The sequence below is a fragment of the Calidris pugnax genome, unplaced genomic scaffold, assembly GCF_001431845.1.
Source record: "Calidris pugnax isolate Ruff unplaced genomic scaffold, ASM143184v1 scaffold38, whole genome shotgun sequence".
NCBI lineage: Eukaryota > Metazoa > Chordata > Aves > Charadriiformes > Scolopacidae > Calidris > Calidris pugnax.
Genome location: NW_015090995.1, coordinates 3,266,224 through 3,288,082, shown reverse-complemented (window position 1 = coordinate 3,288,082; position 21,859 = coordinate 3,266,224). Strand labels below are relative to the sequence as shown.

At 41.9% G+C, this 21,859-nt stretch overlaps 1 protein-coding gene across 1 annotated transcript; it reads right to left on the bottom strand.

The window, feature by feature from the left end:
* Positions 1-4,561: 4,561 nt before the first annotated feature.
* Positions 4,562-21,834, bottom strand: LOC106895468 (heat shock factor protein 3-like). The gene is made up of 15 exons (XM_014954901.1): positions 21,704-21,834; positions 19,883-20,010; positions 16,974-17,098; positions 16,012-16,087; positions 15,244-15,305; positions 14,688-14,769; positions 14,275-14,408; positions 13,212-13,457; positions 11,723-11,828; positions 11,139-11,204; positions 9,880-9,946; positions 9,156-9,283; positions 8,990-9,055; positions 7,781-7,847; positions 4,562-7,184 (listed from the first exon to the last, which is right to left on the bottom strand). The coding sequence occupies exons 1-15, from the start codon at positions 21,705-21,707 to the stop codon at positions 6,853-6,855; spliced, it is 1,689 nt and encodes a 562-aa protein (XP_014810387.1). The 5' UTR covers positions 21,708-21,834; the 3' UTR covers positions 4,562-6,852.
* Positions 21,835-21,859: the final 25 nt, after the last annotated feature.

Below are 21,859 nucleotides of genomic sequence, written 5' to 3'. Positions count from 1 at the left end.
GCAATCAATGCCACGTACCTGATTCTGAAGTAGTGGCAATGTGGAGAAACAAATATTTCATATAGTCTTATATATGGCTTAAAGACAGCTCCACCTACGTTGTCATTTGTAGGTGGCTTCCTTACGTTGTTATGTAATTTAACATTAAAAACAGGAGGTTTGTGTATACAACCCCACGACCTCCGATACTATCTTCTTCCTCTTCTTTCAAGATCTTTGCTTTCATTGTGATTGCTTGCTTGTACATATATTTTTATTTTAGAGTCATTGATAGTTCATTCTGCAAAACAATGGTACTTAAAAGCATATACGCATCTAGAAGTATGATTATTGTTTTTACTACTTGTTATTAAAATTGATCTAATGATGACTATGTTATTGGTATGAGTTTGAATTTGGTTCTTTTCAAGTTATAACATTCTGGTCTCTGATTCCCTGAAGCTGGTGATTTTACTACACGCAATTTTCTTGCCTTTACTTGGTTAGAAAATCTCCAGATCCTTGTGGGTGTTGGACAGTCTTGCCTTAGAGAATCATCTGTTCAATTAATTTCTTACCACATATTTGCAGTTATACCTGTAATTAAAGAGGACACCTAACCAGCTTAAGGTCCAAATGCTTCTGAAAATATCCTACTTGATAAATCTGAGAAGAAGATTCAACAGAGGCTTGAGAGATTTTGGGACCTGATTTCACGTGCTCCTCCCGTGTAGCCCTGTGTTCCTTGGTCAGAAGTTTTCCATGAGATGCAACTCCAATCTGGAGTCACTGCAATGGAGAGAAGCAGCAAAAGCTTGTGTGGGTTGCAGTGTTCACTTACTTGGTTCAAAAAAGAAAGAGAAAAGAACATGTTAAGTTCAAATTGATGAATCTCCTTCCTGGGGAACAAGGCTCTCTGGACAGGAGGGCAGAAGTCTAAACTGATTCTGACTAAGTCATAAAGGAACCTACCACTAGAAGGGTATGTACCAACCAGGAAGCTAAAATTCACTGTTTTACAAAGAAAAGATGTGTATATATTTATTTATATATGTATATAAATATATATAAATATTTTGGTTGCGGGGACAGTGGCAGGAGAAATCTCTTGTCCTTCATATGGTACAAGTACAGGTGCCTGTAGGCTAAGATGACCCTTGGTAGGATTAGAAGCAATCTCTTGCGAAGCTAAAATTCACTGTTTTACAAAGAAAAGATGTGTATATATTTATTTATATATGTATATTTACATTTACCTTTTTGGTTGCGGGGACAGTGGCAGGAGAAATCTCTTGTCCTTCATATGGTACAAGTACAGGGATGTGTATATATTTATTTATATATGTATATTTACATTTACCTTTTTGGTTGCGGGGACAGTGGCAGGAGAAATCTCTTGTCCTTCATATGGTACAAGTACAGGTGCCTGTAGGCTAAGATGACCCTTGGTAGCAATCTCTTGTTTCTAATTTGGGAAACTACAATAAGACGGATACTACATTTCAAAATGGGACAGCAAAACATTCTGAGCATGGGCTGGACGAGGTGGCATCTTACAGTCCAGGAGAGACAGATCAAAATAAGTTTTTCTGGTGTTCTGGAAAGCTCTGTGGTAGGAAGTGCAAAATAATATGAGACAAAAAATTGCTGGCTGGGTTGAGATGGTGGGGAGGGGCTCGTCTGAAACAGTATGAAAAGTATTGATGAAAGGAGCATGTGAGGGGCACTTTTCCCCTTCTCACGCTGTGCTTGCCATGCCTGGGTGTGTTCAAATTCTCAGCACGTGGCAGTCAAGGGAAACCAACCTTCCATTCCCCAGATACAGGACACTCAACCCAAGCAGTAAAAGAGATACCCGCGTGCGCTGATGCTGGAGGAGGAAGGAAACTTGCATTATAGTGAAGCAACTGTGGGCATGGGAAACACAAACTTATTCTGTGTCCACTTGCGGTGCCACAGTAGTCCCAACCAACAGGTTGTTGTCCATCGAGGGGTTCGTGATGGGCTGCCATCTGTCCTGCTGTGCTGCAGAGACCACTTGGCCACAGACAGACTTGCCCAGCTCATCCTAAGGGAGGACTCTGGCCGTGGCTCCCAGCGACGACACCACTGCTGCGTCCTTGTCCATATCTAGAAGCAGAGCAGCACCTTTTCATATAAACATCCTTTTTCTTGGCAGTGGAAATGATGAATGGAGTTCCTTACTTCCAGGAAAAGCCTACAAAAACTGTAAGGCCCACGGTGCCAGTTAACCTCGGCAGGGGCTCTGAACAGTGTGCCATGCTCGGACCAGAGCTCTGCCTGGTGCTAAGGTTATCTGTGCTGTTCCCTTCTCGTGTTATCTCCAGTAAACATTTTAATCAACACCTTATGGAGTTGATTTTTCTTTCTTACTCATGAGTCTCTTTCTCTTTCTCCCTCCTCTCTTTTTGAAGAGAGGGATCAGGGGGAGCATCCGTCTTTCGCTTCAGTGGCCAGTCCAGCCCAAACCACAACATGGACTCTACGAAGAACACTTGTGCTGGTGCACTACATCTGGTGTAGCTGGCAGAGACTCGGTGAGAAATGGCTTTTTGGGGAAGGATAGTGTGGCCAGGACAGGGCGGGTGCCCCGCTGGCCCCACACCCAGGCACGGGGACACTTGCACAGTCTGTGGGTGGAGTGACTGCCCCGTGAGTCGGCAAACGGGGAAAGAGCCATCTGGGCAGCCCATCCCAGCTGAACTATTCACTTGCCTCCCAAAGGGAAAGGAAAGGGTAGTAAAAAAACATACCCAGCAGAATTTACCTTGTAGTTGGCTGTGACTAACACGCTTTCCAAAGAGTGCTGGGAAGTTTTGACCGGGCAGAGAGTTACAACAGACTGAGGTACGGGAAGAGCTGGCGTGGGTACCTCAGCAAGAAGAACTGATGAAAGAGTCAAGAGCTGCTGTGCCAGCTGGGAGGGGGGCAGCCCTGGTCGTAGCAGCAGGTATGAGGCCGAGACTGGGATCCTGCAACGTGGGACCACCAGTTGTGGGCAAGCAATAGGGATCCTGGACAACCTTTCATAGCTTCTGTGTGAGATTCCACCCGTGGCTCAAACTTACTGGCAAAAAAAAAAAAAGGGTCTAGAATAGAATTGTTGGTTTCTGCAATGCTTTTCCTTTTTTAAACAAACGCAGAAGTAACAAAAAAAAAATCTCGAAATCAGAGCAGAAGTAACATTAAAGGACGAAGGCGTAGCTAAGTCTTAGAGGATACTCAGACCTGTCTGATAACCAACCTTAACAGCTGTAGTCTACTGAATCTAAGTTAACCCTGTATGATACATGATCTTAAGGTGCTAAGGCCTTCCTTTTAAAGGAAAGGAATGAAAGAGAAGATGGTAAGTGTCTGTGCGTAAATATATCCAACTAATATACTGACATTTAAGCTAAAATGTAAATTTCGTCTGTTTATTATAGAGAAAGTAGAGGGAGACAGAAAAATAGAAGGGGAAGGAAAAGTGAGTGAATCTATTGGGTGTTCCTATGAAGGAAAATACTCCAGCTCTGGGAAAAAAGAAACCTACTAATAAAAAACTTTTGTTAATCTCATTTTCAACAGGTAACAAAGGAACCAAGCATCCAAAAAACTTCTGGACTCTTACCCGCTTAATCCAGGACTTTTGTGCGAAAGGAACCAAGCATCCAAAAAACTTCTGGATTCTTACCCGCTTAATGCCATTCCATCCTCCAGGACTTCTGTGCAGAACCCCATTGACTGCTCCAGGTCATTAAATGGATGGTTTCCACACCTGGAAAACGCAGCTGAGGGCATCTAGTTCTCCATTGACTTTGTCCTAATCATTTTCATCCCATCTTTCATCTTACTTTCCCTTCCCATGGAATCACTTCAGTTGATTTGTGTTTACACAGACCTCATACAACTAAGAGGACACCTCTGCTCCTCTGAGTATTAGAAGAGGATTCAAAGATTTGAAACAGCAGTAGCATTTGTTTTGCTGAGCTTGGGGCAGGTGGTGATCTTTACAACAGCACTTGTTTGCCCATCAGGTTCCTGAAGTGGTTCCTGGAGCTGCCACTTCACAACACACAATCCATCACGACTTCCAGTTGTCAACTGGGAAGCTTTCCACCACAAGTCCATTTCTCGCTAGCACCCAACAGTATTTTGAGCTTTTACATCACCCACCTATGAAAAAAAACACTTCATCTATATTCCCCCACTGCTTGGATGTGAAACCTGGCCCCCAGCAAGCAACTGGCATACAGGCAATGAGCAAATACCCAAAGCCAGCCTGGTCCTACACTGTCAGTGGTGGTCAGTCCCCTTCCCACAAGCTTTGATTCCATGGCACATTGAATATGGGTTAATAATAAACATAACCTTCCTTCTTTTTCAGGCTGACAGTTCTGAGAACAGGTGCCAGGCTAACCTGAGCATTTCAGTCATTTCTGAACAAGCAGCAGCTCCATAATGAGATTCCCCCAGAGAGCATTAAAGCTCTTTTTTTTCTAGAAAACTCAGTAAACAGGTTTGGGGAGTATTGGCACACACAGGAACACACACACAAAAGAACGTACAAGAAACACAGTAATGGTTTTGCAATTCTTGAGTTTAATTACTTCAGCATGTGGGTTCTTGCTATTCAGCCTTCCCCTTTCCATCGCAACCTTTTTAAGGAAACTTGCATAAATACACACTTTTCCTAGACCAGTACATAAACCAGACACAGATGCACAAGTTCTTATTTGCAGTTTTCCCAAGCCTTGGTTTCTTAACTTCTTAAAGAGAGAAAGTGTATTAAAAAACTATTACGAGATCAGATCAAATATCTGATGGGGAGATGCACTGAGATCAGAGGGCTCCATGATGGAAGAACATGACAATAATCCGTAACAGGAACTACGCTTCGGTCTAACCTGTTCAGGAAGTCAGAGTTACAGCAGATCAGCCACTCAAAGAACCTCGTTGTCTGCGCTCTGCTGTCAAAATATCACAGAAGAAAAGCCTGGTTTTGACTGTTTCACTCTTGGCAAAACTGAGGCCTTTGGGAAGAAACGGGAAAAAAAGCAGAACCCAAGACAGATACACAATTCACTCATTTCCCCCTCTCCCTTTAGCTCACGAAAACTTGAGACTATTCAACTCTTTGTCCCAAGAAGCAAGCAAAAGAAAGACTAGAAAAGGCTAGAATAAGACATACTTGACAAAAGGCAATTCAAAAGATCCAAACGTGAAGGGCCACGAGGTTAAGAACAGTTACAGAAGCATGGGAATAAAATGACACTGTGAAGGCATTACACATAGACACACACACCCAGCAGCAAGATCCTCCTCTGCAACTCAAAAGATTGGACGTGGAAGCACAAATCCAATCAAGCAAGGCCAGTACAGACTAGTAGGCTTCAGAATATCAGATTAACTTGGATTCTTGAATATAAAAAAAAGAAAAGAAAAAAATAATAAATTTCAGAACTTATCAGTCCAGAAGCTTTGGAGAGAACAAAGCCTGTAGGTAGCCTGAACTTCTAAAAATGAAACAAAATTTACAAGTAATTGTGCTGGTAGGAAATATCATGTGATATTATACAGTGGGTTTTCTACCTGCCTCCAGGCCTCTTCTAGCCCCAACAGGTTGGTATCACTACAGCAAATTTCAGGTTTGCCTGGGCTACAGGCAGACTGTTACAAACTCGGTATCAGCGAAGGAGAACTTGCGATTCCACTGTCACCGGGGGCTGATGCCTGCGTTACAGCTGCTCAGAGAAGTTCAGAAAACAGCATAGAATGGAATTTTGGGGAGAGATTTTTCGATTAAGCAGCCCCCTTTTTTTTTTTTTTTGTAATTCGCTCTCAAAGGATTCAAATGCATCTAGTTAATGAAGCTTAAAGACTCCACAAGCAGAAAACGCAGGAAAAAGTCCAGTGTACATATAGGGTCAGGTAAACAAGCAGCAGCTGCGAGCACAAGACAAATATTAATGTAATGTCCTATATCAATGCAAGTTACCCCATGACTCCTTTTTTTTTCCCTCCCCTCTCATTTTAAGGGCAGCTGCTGGACTTTGCTAGACGTGGATCAGTTCTACTCAAAATTTCTGAGGACGCGTAACTTGTGAGCTAGGTGCAGGTTACCCTAGAAGAACTGCCATGCAATGTGCATGAGAAATCAGCATTACGCAGGGTGGCAAGCACTTCCTACCACAACACCTATAATCTGTGGCAATGGATGCGTGTTAGCATGTTAAAAAGTAATATTCCACAGTTAAAATGTAATTTTCCATAGGAAAAATGTTCCCTGTATACCTAGGAGTCAATCTAGGAGTACGAAAGTGACTTAAGCAGATGCAAACAAAGGTAGCCATAAACTATTAAAAAAGAAATCTCAAATTAAAAACAAAATTTAAAAAAAAAAAAATAATCTTACTTCCAAACAACTGACAAGCCACCTATTGAAACAGGCTCTCAAAAAGAGTAAAACCCTTGTTGTAAATATTACACACTACATTACTACCCAGCTAATAAAAAAAAACCCAACAAAAAACCAACAAACCCCCCCCAGCCAAACTTTACAAACTGGATACAAACAGATTTCCTTTTGCAATAAGGATATTGGATAAAAAGTTATGGAATACGTTGCGGTATGTTTACGAGGAGGTTGCTCTTCTCCTCCGCTCAGTGCTTTCACTTCCACCAGCTCTTCTTTTGAGCTTGTTTTCAGTTTTTTCCACACATTCTCTTTGCTTATAGAAAGAGAATTTTCTTTTTTCTATACAGAACATGGCACCTGGGAAGCAGGTGAGGACAGAGATCAAACTTCTCGCCGATCCATTTCTTTTGTGACCCATTTCCCATCACTAAGCCAGTTACAGATGCCACGTCAGTTCAAGACGTTTCTATCTCAGAGGCCTCTTCTATGAAGTTAGCAACAGGACTTAGGAGCAAGAGTGGAAACAGTTTATACTCTCCATTCCCATCTTCTGAGAGGAGAGGTGGATCACCCATTCCCAGCGCATCCAGAGGCTCAGCCTGGCTTGCTGGAGCTGCTGGCGGCACAACAGTTTCGCTACTAGATGGAGGATGAAGAGCAGGTTTCTCCTCCACGGGGGGCAGCAGAAGGTCTTTCGGATCCTCTATCTTCCCTGCAGCTTCGCTCAAAGGTAGTTCTTCAAATAATGAAAGCAGAGGATTGGCCCTGTACTGTATCAGCTGCATATCTGAGAGAAAACAAACAGTTTAAACTCCAAGGCTCCTGCGGCACATAAGCGAAGGCTCTTATTCAAGACAAGGACAACTGGAGAGGCTGCTTCAAAACTTGGTTCACTAAAGAAAATCAATACAGCTGAGCTCTGACAGACTATATCCACAGCTGCAAGAGGGGAGCTAAGGCTCCTGTGGCTGTCAAGATCAGTGTCTGAAGCACACTTCAAGCCCCCAACACATATGGCACACAATGGCAACACTGAAGTAGTTAAAAATGAGTAGCACTGCATTTGTGGGGGTTGTAGCCCATGTAGGAGATACTTCCACAAGGACATTTGCAGTTCTGCTCTCTATTGTGGCGTTCTGTCATGTATAGGAAAAGGAAAAAGGAAACAGTTAACACCAAACATGGGGCATAGGAGGGATGGGGCCTCTTAAGACTGAGGCACAGCTTCAAGGTCAGTGAAACATCCCAGTCTTCACAAACATTTTAAGCCCAGACCAAAGGAGGAGAGATAAAGCATATTACAGGCTACAAAAATTCCACTTCAACACACAGTTTTGGAAGAGTCTGGAACTGTCACAGCTCTCAGTGTTCCTTCCTGCCCACCTTTGCTTCCTGCTGTTTCTCTCTCACTCGCTCCCAGATCTTCAGGGTTCTCTGCCAAGTTTGCAATCTGAAGCAAAACGGACAGAGAGTAAGACAGAATGTTTAAAAACAACAACAAAATCCAAGTCTTCACTGACTGGTTAACAAAATTAAAGGGAAGAACAATGGAAGAATTGACCAAGGAGGCCACTGGTGCACATGAGGGTCAGCAAACAGAGCTCCCAGAAGAAGGTCCGGTGAAATACAGACAAACTAAACTGACTAAAGCCAAACAAGCTTTGACTAGCAAATATTTATTTTACCATACTTTCTCCTATTGGAATAACACTGTTAAACATGATTTCATCAATACGATTATATTTTGCAAACACTACTTGAAAACAGCTGCATTTTACCTCAGTTGTGGTCTAAGCTCTTATGACTGGGAAGTCATAGTTTAAATATTATTACAAGACCACAAAATAAGTGACACTTGCAAGGTTGTTTGGTTGGGTTTTTTTAAACATGAGTCAATTTTAGGAACTGGACCAAGATAAGTAAATTTGCACTGGACTTTTGTATGTCCTCTGAGGAAATTCCACACAGCCATGTTGGAATAAATACAGTATATTGCAATATATTTTCATATCGTACTTTTCCTTCCATTTTCAGACAGACTGAAGACACTATCTCATCTGAACTATAACCCCAGACCTAGTTATTACTTGACTAAAAGACATCATGGGAATCCCCAAGGCTAGAAAAAAACAAGATAAGAAACTGTTCTCACATGCTTAGACCAAAAAAAGACAAGATTTTCTACCCTCCTCATTCTAAACAGAAGGAACAGAAGTAATAGATAAGAAAAAAAAATTCCTCAATATAGACAGCTGATTCAACAAACACCAGTTTGTTTCCCTCTTCCTTATGTTCTCAGGTGTATTCAGAAAGCAAAGAAGATGTTACTCAAAGCAAAGTGACAGTTTAAATCAGCCCACTGAGTGTATTACTGCAGCTAGGAACATAAGACTTGAAATTATCTTGAGAATCCTCTTAAATTCACACACTTCAACAGCGATAACTGAAAACATTAAGTCAGCAGGGCTAGATAAAATGGCAGTTTCATCCTGTGCTATCAATCCAGTCTCTCCTTTCAAACTGCATCAGTCAAAATTTAGCTCTCAACCTCATATTAACCCTCCCCATCACAGAAGCAAATCTTACTCTTACATTTTCCATGCCAGGGGAAGTTTCCATCAAGCTCATATCCAGGGCTGGCAGCTCAGGATTAAGCGTCTGAAAATAAAAACAGACCATAAGTCATAGAATAAGGGCCTTAAAGCTTCAGAAAGCTCCTGAAAGGAGAGCAGGGTCCAGCACACCACTCCATCCAAGCAGGTTTCTCCTCCACGGGGGGCAGCAGAAGGTCTTTCGGATCCTCTATCTTCCCTGCAGCTTCGCTCAAAGGTAGTTCTTCAAATAATGAAAGCAGAGGATTGGCCCTGTACTGTATCAGCTGCATATCTGAGAGAAAACAAACAGTTTAAACTCCAAGGCTCCTGCGGCACATAAGCGAAGGCTCTTATTCAAGACAAGGACAACTGGAGAGGCTGCTTCAAAACTTGGTTCACTAAAGAAAATCAATACAGCTGAGCTCTGACAGACTATATCCACAGCTGCAAGAGGGGAGCTAAGGCTCCTGTGGCTGTTAAGATCAGTGTCTGAAGCACACTTCAAGCCCCCAACACATATGGCACACAATGGCAACACTGAAGTAGTTAAAAATGAGTAGCACTGCATTTGTGGGGGTTGTAGCCCATGTAGGAGATACTTCCACAAGGACATTTGCAGTTCTGCTCTCTATTGTGGCGTTCTGTCATGTATAGGAAAAGGAAAAAGGAAACAGTTAACACCAAACATGGGGCATAGGAGGGATGGGGCCTCTTAAGACTGAGGCACAGCTTCAAGGTCAGTGAAACATCCCAGTCTTCACAAACATTTTAAGCCCAGACCAAAGGAGGAGAGATAAAGCATATTACAGGCTACAAAAATTCCACTTCAACACACAGTTTTGGAAGAGTCTGGAACTGTCACAGCTCTCAGTGTTCCTTCCTGCCCACCTTTGCTTCCTGCTGTTTCTCTCTCACTCGCTCCCAGATCTTCAGGGTTCTCTGCCAAGTTTGCAATCTGAAGCAAAACGGACAGAGAGTAAGACAGAATGTTTAAAAACAACAACAAAATCCAAGTCTTCACTGACTGGTTAACAAAATTAAAGGGAAGAACAATGGAAGAGTTGACCAAGGAGGCCACTGGTGCACATGAGGGTCAGCAAACAGAGCTCCCAGAAGAAGGTCCGGTGAAATACAGACAAACTAAACTGACTAAAGCCAAACAAGCTTTGACTAGCAAATATTTATTTTACCATACTTTCTCCTATTGGAATAACACTGTTAAACATGATTTCATCAATACGATTATATTTTGCAAACACTACTTGAAAACAGCTGCATTTTACCTCAGTTGTGGTCTAAGCTCTTATGACTGGGAAGTCATAGTTTAAATATTATTACAAGACCACAAAATAAGTGACACTTGCAAGGTTGTTTGGTTAGGTTTTTTTTAAACATGAGTCAATTTTAGGAACTGGACCAAGATAAGAAATATGCACTGGACTTTTTTATGTCCTCTGAGGAAATTCCACACAGCCATGTTGGAATAAATACAGTATATTGCAATATATTTTCATATCGTACTTTTCCTTCCATTTTCAGACAGACTGAAGACACTATCTCATCTGAACTATAACCCCAGACCTAGTTATTACTTGACTAAAAGGCATCATGGGAATCCCCAAGGCTAGAAAAAAACAAGATAAGAAACTGTTCTCACATGCTTAGACCAAAAAAAGACAAGATTTTCTACCCTCCTCATTCTAAACAGAAGGAACAGAAGTAATAGATAAGAAAAAAAAATTCCTCATTCTAAACAGAAGGAACAGAAGTAATAGATGAGGAATTTTTTTTTTCCTAATATAGACAGCTGATTCAACAAACACCAGTTTGTTTCCCTCTTCCTTATGTTCTCAGGTGTATTCAGAAAGCAAAGAAGATGTTACTCAAAGCAAAGTGACAGTTTAAATCAGCCCACTGAGTGTATTACTGCAGCTAGGAACATAAGACTTGAAATTATCTTGAGAATCCTCTTAAATTCACACACTTCAACAGCGATAACTGAAAACATTAAGTCAGCAGGGCTAGATAAAATGGCAGTTTCATCCTGTGCTATCAATCCAGTCTCTCCTTTCAAACTGCATCAGTCAAAATTTAGCTCTCAACCTCATATTAACCCTCCCCATCACAGAAGCAAATCTTACTCTTACATTTTCCATGCCAGGGGAAGTTTCCATCAAGCTCATATCCAGGGCTGGCAGCTCAGGATTAAGCGTCTGAAAATAAAAACAGACCATAAGTCATAGAATAAGGGCCTTAAAGCTTCAGAAAGCTCCTGAAAGGAGAGCAGGGTCCAGCACACCACTCCATCCACCAAAGCAGAGGGAAGGTGGCTCCTCCAGCAGCCAACAACAATAACTTTCAACCCATGACAGTAAACTGAGGTCACAGGAGAAGACAAGGACACCATATTTCTCAGCAATTCCAGGCTAATCAGGATGTGATGATATGTGACAAAGGCTTGAGAAGGAGAAGAATCCAATTTTTCCTTCCCCCTCCTCCCCCTTGAGTTATGTGTAACAGAAACACTGTATGAACTGAAAAAGGCTCTCAATGTTGCCTCGTACGTTCTTGACTCCTAGAATGACCACATATCATTCTATCCATAACTATTTGCTTTTCAGTATTTTGTCCCCCTCTTGCCTGTTACAACATGGAATAGAACAGTAACATTTCATGACACAACCTAACCAGTATTTTTTCAGAAATTAGGGAACATTGAAAGGACACTCACGTCGCTGAAAGCTTCAGAACCAAAGTTATACTGCTTCCCGGATAACATTGCTTGAAGCTCTTCAAGGCTGGCATCAATGCAGTTAAGAAAATCCTGAATTTCTTCTCTAAAAAGACAAAACGATACAGAGTGGTGAGGAACAGTCAGCAGGTAGGGCCCTAATTTGCACCACAAGGCAGGAAAAACTCTTAGAAATGATCTGCCATCCTCTCAGCAAGGTGAGAGCCAGAGGGGGTCACCCATAATCCAGAATAGTTTATTGCCAAATGAATGAAACCACATTCCTCTATCACTTTCCACGGTCCAACTCTTTGAAGGACAGGTACACGGAAGACTATCCGAACAGCAAATATAATTATAGCTATCATATCAAAAAGCAGTTCCTCCTTCTGTATCTACTTCCTCCTTCATTTTAATATCTTTTGAATGTTCTCAGATCCCAGCCCAGGTACCAATATTTAAAACTAAGGTGTGATGGCTTTCACCTGGGGACAATAAATGCTAAGCAAAGGGTTGGAAATAATCTGGATCTGAAGGAACACCACCTATTTTGAAACATCTCACTAGTGTTGATTTGTATATGTTTCCAAGGGCTGTGGGCAGGATAGAAGGGACAGTGAATGAAGTGGAGGGGAAGCTCCATGCATGGTGCCAGAATTGAACTTCTCACTGCTCTGCAAGCTACCTCCTCTGCAGGGATACTCAGCTACAAGCAACAGAGAGTTCCAAGGCACTGCTGTACATTTTGCAGTGCCAATGAGAGAAAATATTCCAGGGCCTTCAGATTACACAGGAGCTGCTGCAACACATCATCTCACTACCTCCTACCTGAAGTTAACCACAGAAAAAGCTGTCAGGGGAAAGAACGAGTTTGTTCCTCGGTCCAGCTCACCCTGCAGCCCCACAAATGATGGGGCTGATAAAGCTGAGGGGCCAGTGCAGAGCCAGGAACTGCTTAAGCAGAATGTGAAACCACAGCCTGCCTGATTCTGATGCCAGGGGTGAGGCTGATCTGACAATGCACAGGGAAATAAACAGGGAAATACAGGGCAAAGAAAGGAAGCGACAGCAAAACAACATGAGACTACCACTGACACAAACCTGTATCCAGTTCTAAGAAACAAAGCAGCAGTTGGTGCCCTCCTGAAACCACTACCCCTGACCTGTTGTTCGGCAGCACTTGGCAGTGCCAGTGGTTGGTGGTACCAGGGCTGACGTGACAGACTGACCTCACCAGGCCTCAGACTGACACATCAGAAGTCAGGCACGCTTATTATCAGAGATGTGAGAGATGAACTTGCCCTGCTTTTAGTGTATGATGCTAAGGCTTGTCTTTTTCAAGACCTTCTAACAAAGGGGCAGAAAATCCAGTTAACCAATGACATTCAAAAAGTTAATTCACTATGTTCTGCCAAACACAGCCTCTAAAACTCTGCCAAGATGCCACAAGACAACGATAGCGTAACAGTTTCCAGCAACAAGTTCATACCTGTCCAGTAAAGGATCATTTTGGTTTCCAGAGTTGTTTTCATTCAAGATGGAGTCAATCACTGACACGGGGTCTTCTGGAGCATTAGGTTGCACAGTATGGAGTTCCACAGCGGCATTTTCCATTTCACTGTATTTATTGACATCATTTAAGTGCACTGGTGGGATAGGTTCTGCACAACTTAACTCATTTGGCTGCAATGCTTCACAAATAGGTAAGTCAGGATCCAGAGCTGCCTGTGTCTCTCTAAAACATGACCCAAAGAGAAACAACACACAAGAGAATTCATCAACTGTATCATTACTCATTTCAAGTATAGTATCTCAAATCTTAATACCTAACAAAGCCAGTCAAGGGTTCAAACTGGTCTTCAGAAAAAGACCACAACCCACTGGTCTTCAGAAAAAGAAGAAAAGTACCTTCCTAAAAGCAGATGAAGAATCTCTTATTACAGCTTATATAGATAGCATGTATCAGAGCAAAACACCCCATTTTGCCAGGCCAAAAGTGGCAAAATATTATATAGAAATCTGGTAGGAGGGAAACTCCTAACATTGTGTCTCTGGAAATAAGACTCCAAATTGGCTCATATTTCACTCTAGATAACAACAAGTAAATTGGTTTTCACAAGAATCTGATGCTACACAGAAGAATGCCTTCCATTCAGCTACGCTTAGAACTGAACTCCACTTAGAAGAACTGAAAGTGGAGACAAAACTAATCATCTTGGTTTGTTTATTACTAATCTACACATTCAGGTCCCTGTTCAGTCGAGAAATTAAGTATGTGCTTATTTGTTGAACAGACAGAAAAGCCTCAGCAAATTAAACTTCAAGTGCCAGTCAGCTCGACAGACCTTCAGGCACTCCTGAAGAGATACGAGCTCTTGAAAAACTTTGCTGACCATGACTGACGCTATGTGCTGTAAAAAAAGCAGTCTACAAACAGGCCTGACATGCACAAATAAGAGGCTGTTTCCCAGAATTTATATGGATCCCTTACACTAACACAACCACCTAGTTAACAACCTAAGCATAAATATTCCTGCATCCTTTAAATGTACCTGGCTTTGTCGCTTGTGTGTGCCACAGCAAGGAGACCACTGGGGCCAACTTCCAGGGTATCGGTGATATCTCGAATGATGAGACCTGTACCGTTTCCACCCTCATCATCTGCATTACGTTCAGAGAAAGCCATCTGCAGGATACAGAGAACAGAATGAGTAAACCAAAAGGTCTCTTTTTGACGCTGAAGCTCCATTCTTCTTGCAGCTTCTCTTCCCTGTTCAGATTTCACTTATGACTAGTTGTACCGATTTGCATGATTTTACAGACAGAGCAATGCTCTAAAGCTCTCCATTTCAAAATGGAGTGCATTTGGTGATAAGATTAGGGTATTAACAGTTATAAGGAAGATTTTGAGATGGCCCTGTACCATCTTGCCCAACCCACTGTCTCTCTCCCTGGGAAGACTTACTGCTTGGCCACTCTCCACAGGGATGCGAACATACTGACGACTGTATTTGGAAGGTGAAGCACCTGCAGCATCCGTTAGAGACCTGAGACAAAATACAGTATATGGTATAGTATATATAGTTCCGCAGTAAAAAGCTGTAGCAATGCCAAGTGCGTGCAGTAATGGCAAGAACAATCATTCTTCCACTTCTAAGAAAACTGGATTTTAGAAATGTTTTTTTAGTAAGCGTAGTGCAGACAGGCTGCATTCTAAACATGCTTTTCGTTTTGAGTAAGTCAGTCACACTTACATATTTTGAAAGAGTTACCATTTCTGATAAGTGTGCCCTTTGAAATTTAGAAGGTATAGTATACTCTCTTCCCATCCATTCTTTTTTTGTGATAAAGAAGATTAAATCTTTATTTCATACTTTACACTACTTCCTTCAGCTTTCTCAACTTTGAATATAAAAGTGATAAAAAATATTCTTCATACACTTGAAGTATCTTGTTTCTACAAGCTGATTTATCCCTACAATTCACATCTGACACTGATTTGTGACCTATCCAGTAATTACCTTTTTCTTTTCACCCCAACAATATAATTTCCTCGCATCAAACTTAGTATAAATTGAAGAATCTAAAAAGGAAAAACAAAAAACCAAAAACAAGTGGTCAGTATAGCAATCCTAACATTACATTACTAATTCAGACAGGTATATTAAAAATCCATTTGTGTTCAGGTCTTAAAAACCAAAATGATAGTTACAAATGGCATTAAAAGGTTATCCCACTTGGACAGGTTTGGGTTTGTTTTGTTTTTTTAAAATGTAATATAACACCACAAGTCACTAGAGGATTCCAGACCAGAAACAGCTGAGTGACAAACAAGAGAAAATTTGTTCCAGTGCAGAAGCTCCTATAGTTTCTGGGTTCCAAAGTTCACTTCTTAAGCAGTCTAAGTACATCTTGGTCCAAGATCTTTCACAGACTCCATCCAACGTGCCTGCAATCTCTTGTTTTAGGCTCCTGTTACCATGCACTGCCTCCAGCCCCATGTTTACCCCAGGTCAGTTTGATTTACTGCTTTCTCTCCAAATAAGACTCACTGAGATTTCAAACATATTGAAATCCTTTTTGACTATAACTTTTGCCTTAGCATTTTGCTCGTGGGTCTTTGCTGTGCTACTTCTGGGACACTCAGGAACTGTGAACATTTCTTTAGGCTGTATTAATATAGGCTGTTCAGCTCTGTGTCATTTGTCATTCTACATAAGCAAAGAATGCCATCAAGTCTCACAGAGGCAGGAATAAGGATGGTAGCACTGAAGATGCTGCAATGATACCTTAGACAGCAGCTTCTGTTGTTGACTGTGCTTCTGCCTTAGAACTGCCACTTCTTTCCACAGGGCCTTATTTTCTCTGCAATGCAGAATAAATCAGAAGACAGAGGATGAACAGAGTTTACTTTATATGCTTTGGTTTTACAGCTTTCAAACTTTCACAGTACCTTGCAGGACCAATGGCAACATTCCTTGTGTGGATAATTAACATTCAGTTAATCCAATCCACTAGTATAAACTCTGGGTTAAATTAACTCCATTTTCTATCAGGCAGGACCAAACACTCACTAATAAGGACATTCTCATCCACTGCTACTCCACCAATAATCTTGATCTGAGGCATTCCTTCAAAGCCTCAAAGCCTTAGAATCAAGACTTGGTGTTTGGAAACAGGTTGAGTGTTACACAGATCACCTCAGAATAGTTAGAATAGTTTCAGAGATTGTGTTTGAGGGGTTTTTGTTTATTTTTTCCTTTTTTTTTTTTTAAGGGATCAGCAGGAGTGGAGTGAAGGTATCTCCTGAACTTTGCTTGATATCTTCTTGTTTACCAATGATCTGAATGAATGACCAGTGCCTATACAAAAGGAACAGAGATGAGGACGTGCAAAGTCCACTTCTAATTGGAAAGAAAAGCAAAGACTAGTTCTCACTCACTGCATCTAACCCTGTTTTGTGTTTGAAAAGAAAATTTTATGATCGCCCTAAAAAACTACTACAGGTGATGCCAACCAAACTGAAATCTCAAGATAGTCAATGAACTCCCAGTCTTAATCTCTGGTCTGTGACTGAATTATAAAAACAAACAAGATTCAGAATGTTGTGTGGGGTGGAATGGGGATTCTTAGGAAACAAAATACAGCTTCACCTGTTTCCAGTTCAAATGAAACCCACATTTAGAGTCAAGGTCCATTAGATATAAGCCATATTCAATGAATAAGTGCCTCCGAAACAGACGGAGTCTACCTCCTCATGTTAGCCAGCCTGACATCCATGTTGTTCTGCTGCTCTCTCATCTCCTGGACTTCAGAAAGGACTTTGTGCAAATCTTCTGTATAGACCTTGAGATCCTCAGTTCTTACTGCAGATACCTAAAACAGGAACAGGTTACACATGCTTTACTATGAACAGTGCCTTGCATGCTCCTTTCTACAGGAGCAGTGTAGTTGGTCTGTAAAAGAACAGGTACAAACCTCATTAAAAAATTAAGTAACACTGTAATTCTTATGTATTGTACAACACTGCAATTGCTATAGATGACAGTCCTTAGGACAGTCTACACTGTCTTATGTATCAAAAAGCCAAGATGTCAACGAAAACATGAGATTACCACTTTGTACAAGTAGTCAGTAGATTTGCCATTGTATTTAATGACAAAAACCTACCACTGATTGAAAATGGCCTTCCCTAGGGGGCTCTCTGATAGGTCTGGTGACAGCTGGGCCTCTAGTGTCACAGTAAGACACCAGCCAAAATCAGAATTGATAGTGGAGTAAGAATGACATGATCATATTCCTTTTTGGTGTGGGTAAATCTGCCAGCCCAGGACTAAAAAATTTCCATTAGCTTACAGGGAAGGGTGGGTGGAAAAAAAAAAAAAAAAGGGGAAAGAAGAAAAAACGAGGTATCTAATTAGACACACCCTACTTGATTTGAAAATTCATCCCACATCACCTAAATTGCAGATTCTTATACTGGTGTATCACCTTTCTGCTCAGTGACATTCCAAAATTATAAAGACTTGTCTCCAGAAAGTCAGAGCTCTTCTGCCCACAGCAGAATCCATGAATGTCCCCTCTTCAAATGATGGCAAAAGAGTCATCAGAAAACAAAGACCTCACTCTCTCCTCTCTACACTTCCATATTCAAAATTCCCCAATTCCTTCAGTAACTCTCTCTGCCGTGGTGGCACTTACGACTAACATCCAATGCAGGATTTTGGAACAGATGGGTCTGGTGCATCACACGCCTGAATGACACGTCCAGGTTTTGTGGGCATAATTTTAAAAATCATTCAGCCAAATACTGGCCATCATTGAACCAAATGGAGTTGCATGAGATAACCACCAGATGTCCCTTCCCACCTACAGTACGCTCTGGTTTTTCTTATTGTTCTACTAAATTCCAAGGGGGAAGGTGAAAGCCCCTGGGATTGGCCTGCTGAAGGGCTAGATAACTTCCATGCAGGCTGACTCACAGATCCGTTCTTCCCAAAGAAGAATGGGATGGTCATAAACAGACTTATAAAGTAACATGCCATCACTTCATGATGAAACAGAACATAATTGTTACGCAATCGGTCCACAGAAATAACTAACCCCTTTCTTAACATAAACCAGTGTCACAAAGGATGGATTGAATGGCCTGACAGTTCTCTGTCTACATTTTAAGATGCTTCTCTATTCCTTGCAGATAATACCTTATCGTAAGGTACGTGAGCTGTGTCCCAAGTGAAACTCATGGCTGTCTGATTTCCCTTCAGCGTACCACCTCTCTGCGGGGAAGACACCCAAAAGATCCAGAGAGCAGGTGGAGATTTCAAAGACAGTCAGTCTGCCCCTAAAAAAAGGGCCAGACTAAAACATTCTGTCCAGGTGCAAGGAATTGCTCTCTTCAGAGTCTCTAACTAGGTAATAAGAATGTCCAGATTGACGCACACCAGCAGAATACTAGGGAGGAAATAAAGGGAGTCCTGCCTTTAAACTTGCATTCCTGTTAGAGCCTTGAAATCCAGTTTACAGCAAGTACTGGACTATGACTCCATTCCAGACAGGAAAAGATCAAGAAAAACTAATGGACGTTTGGCAAAAAAAAATCACTAACGTTTCCTGTGCAACAAAGAATCTTTCACCAAACTATTCAACAGTTCCATATGAACATCCTTGGCACTAACTGGAGCTTTTGTCTTTCCATCTAGACTACTCCACCCAGCGCAACACCCCTGGGATGTGCGGTGCCCACACATAACATCAACAGCCGACTGCCCCGACGGACCGGCAGGCGAGGTGTGCGAGCCAGGGCAAGTCAGAGATGACAGCGTCTGGGAAGAGCACAGCCCCGAGCCAGAGGAGCAACTGTAGGACCATATTTCGTGAATTGTGATTCTGAGCAGAGACAGCTCAGCGAAGAAATCAATCAAAACACAATTGTGACTCTCAAGGCGACCCTGCGCTTTTATTAACTCGGGCGATGTCCCTACCACATGATGACATTCTAAAGAAAAGCTTCTGCAGTTCAAATGTCAACCTGATGCATCATGATACTCTCTTTCGCTGGCAGCCAGGATATTATGGGCTGTAATGTGCCAATAGAGGATAAATATCAGTGCAGAAACAGGTCAGACAAGGCCTGAATGTACAAAAGAAGACTGGAAAGCGCTAGTAAAGATGTAGCTTAATGGCAACACAGTTGTGGAAGAACGATGTAATTTACACAATCTCACCCAAAATAACTGATTACTGATGCCCTTGCTAAATTTCAATGAGCATCAAATGGAAATGTATTTTCTTTGACTTCTTTTGCTTTGTGACTCTTTCCAACTCTGCTGCGCTGCTAGAATTGAAGACCATGCTAAGCTGAAATGGGGTATATAAACTCTTTGTGGAAAAAGGGCTCTAGTTTGACAGCTCAGAAGGACGTGGTCCTGCTCCAGTGCGTTGCTAAACAGCAGCAGGCTGTGTTTTGTGTAAGAGCTGGCATGAAGAGGCCAAGCCAAGCATTAGCCTGGCATTCGAGAGGGAGTTACAAAGGCTTGCATCATGATGCACAACCTCGGTTCCCAAGGAATTTGTTGGCTGTAAAGTGTTTGAAACCCCCAGGCATGCTCTTCACAAGCTACTTCTCATAACAAAGTGAGGTACATGCTTAGACCGTACCTTTCGCTTGATGTTCTCCAGTAAGTGCGCCTTCCCTTGCTTGAAGAAAGGGTGCTGGAACTCAATGACTGAGCTTCTCTCCACTGTAACCATACCATTCTCCAGAGCAATCACCTTCCTGAAACCATCTGTGGAGAGGTATTAACAAAGTCATTTCTTTCAGTGCAAAGCTGACTGTTATAACACACAGCTAAAGAAAAAGCCAAGGCTACTGAAATACCTACTGTATATACCTACAGTTACTGGGAGCAGAAACTATGAAAAACAGCCATAGTAAGCTTTTCTTTGGTGCTCAATGACTTAACAGCTCCCCTCGCAGCAAGGGAACATGTCCCCAGTCCCACCAAATGGCCTTGCAGGCTGTACAAACAGCACACATGGCAGAGGCCAGCCAGTGTCTGCAAGCAAGATAGCGATGTCCAAATAATCACAGAAGTTATGTTAGAAATGAGATTTATTAGGACATCTTGAATAAAATCTTCTCTCAGTGGAAGCAGCAGAGAGGTGCACCTTCCTTTTAATTTCTATAATCCCAGACTGCTACATATCAAATCCAATGCTGCCACATACCACCGGGGTCTACAGACTAAAGTAAGGAAGAGAAATTAGCTCTCAGCCTATGCAAACACATGCACACAGAGTACTTTCTCCATACCAGGCTGCCTGCATGATTGAAGACATTGCCAGCTCTACTTCCATCACTGCTTCAAGCACCGCAGGGCAGACAGAAAACAGAGTTGACAGACCAATCCATCTCTCTCCTCGTTCAAGTTTTCAACATGGTTAATGTATTCTAGTTTCACTGTGCCCCAACAGCGCTATCATTAGAAAACTTTACTTGAAGCTAGGATAGGTCCAGAAGGAAAAGGCCATTGGCACTGCAAGTCTTCACAGGAATATTTGCATTTTAGCACTTACCCTTGCTACAAGGCAACTGTCAATTAATTGTTTGCATTATCCTTTGACACTCAAGTGATGGAGTCTCAACACTCGACACAAACAGAAGCATTTACCCTGTGTCAAGAGGCTACATGTGTGCTTTCTCGCTCATGTCTGACAAAAATCTAAGTAGGCATCAGCTAAAGAGGCCAGGGAAACCTACTGGGCAAGGACAGAGAGTTCCTTCCCCTTATTCTGAATGGAAATTCTAAATAATGCAGCGATCTTCCATGTGGTTTGTACTTTCACCCAGCCCACAAGCTATCTGCTGCTAAAACCACATTTCTGCTGTGTGTTGCAGCCCCGCACATTGTACTATACATCTGAACAGCCACTTCATTCCAGCTTCTGTGCCTATACAAGCTGTACATGAGCTATCTAACAGATGCTACATGATGCCCACAAGCCAAGCACAGAAAACATGATGAGAAACTTAGTCCAGCTCGATCCATCAGTGTGACTAATCTTGTTTCAACACAGCAATGCAGGTGACAGCATGATCTAGGGATTAATTTTTTTTTCATAAACTAGATGTATGGGGTAGATATTGCCTTCATTCCTCCACCTAGGCATAACTTTGCTGTTACCATTAACACTACCACTGGAGCCCAGTGAACTCTACCCAAGCTTTAGGTACCAGGACACAAAACAGTATTTTTACAATCATTGCTCAAAAGGACTCAGAACTGAAACACAGAAAACAAAGACTAAGCCAAGCTCTACTATTATTCTTTTCTTTTGCAAAGCAAACTCAAGACCAGAATTCAGGTTTTCAGGGATGAAGGCCCTGCCAAGTCAACTGGTTTGCTTAAAGAAATTCAAATTGAAGCCAAGTAGCAATGAACTTGGCAGAAACGATATGTAATAACAGCTGATGCTTACACATGTTAAGCTGTCGTATGAAGCTGGAGATATTGTTGTGTTTGAAGTACTTGGGGAGAAGCCCCTTGGCAAACCGCTGCTCATCCAGAATGCAGAAATTCTCACCATTCTAGGAAATAAACAGAAGTAACAGTTAGAAAACAAGCACAGTTTTTC

Excerpts from the sequence above, each read along its gene's own strand:
- LOC106895468 (XM_014954901.1), bottom strand. Across the intron at positions 17,099-19,882 it reads TGGAGAACATCAAGCGAAAG|GTATCTGCAGTAAGAACTGA; the intron begins GTACGGTCTAAG and ends TTCCTGTTTTAG. Across the intron at positions 13,458-14,274 it reads CACACAAGCGACAAAGCCAG|AGAGACACAGGCAGCTCTGG; the intron begins GTACATTTAAAG and ends GTCATGTTTTAG.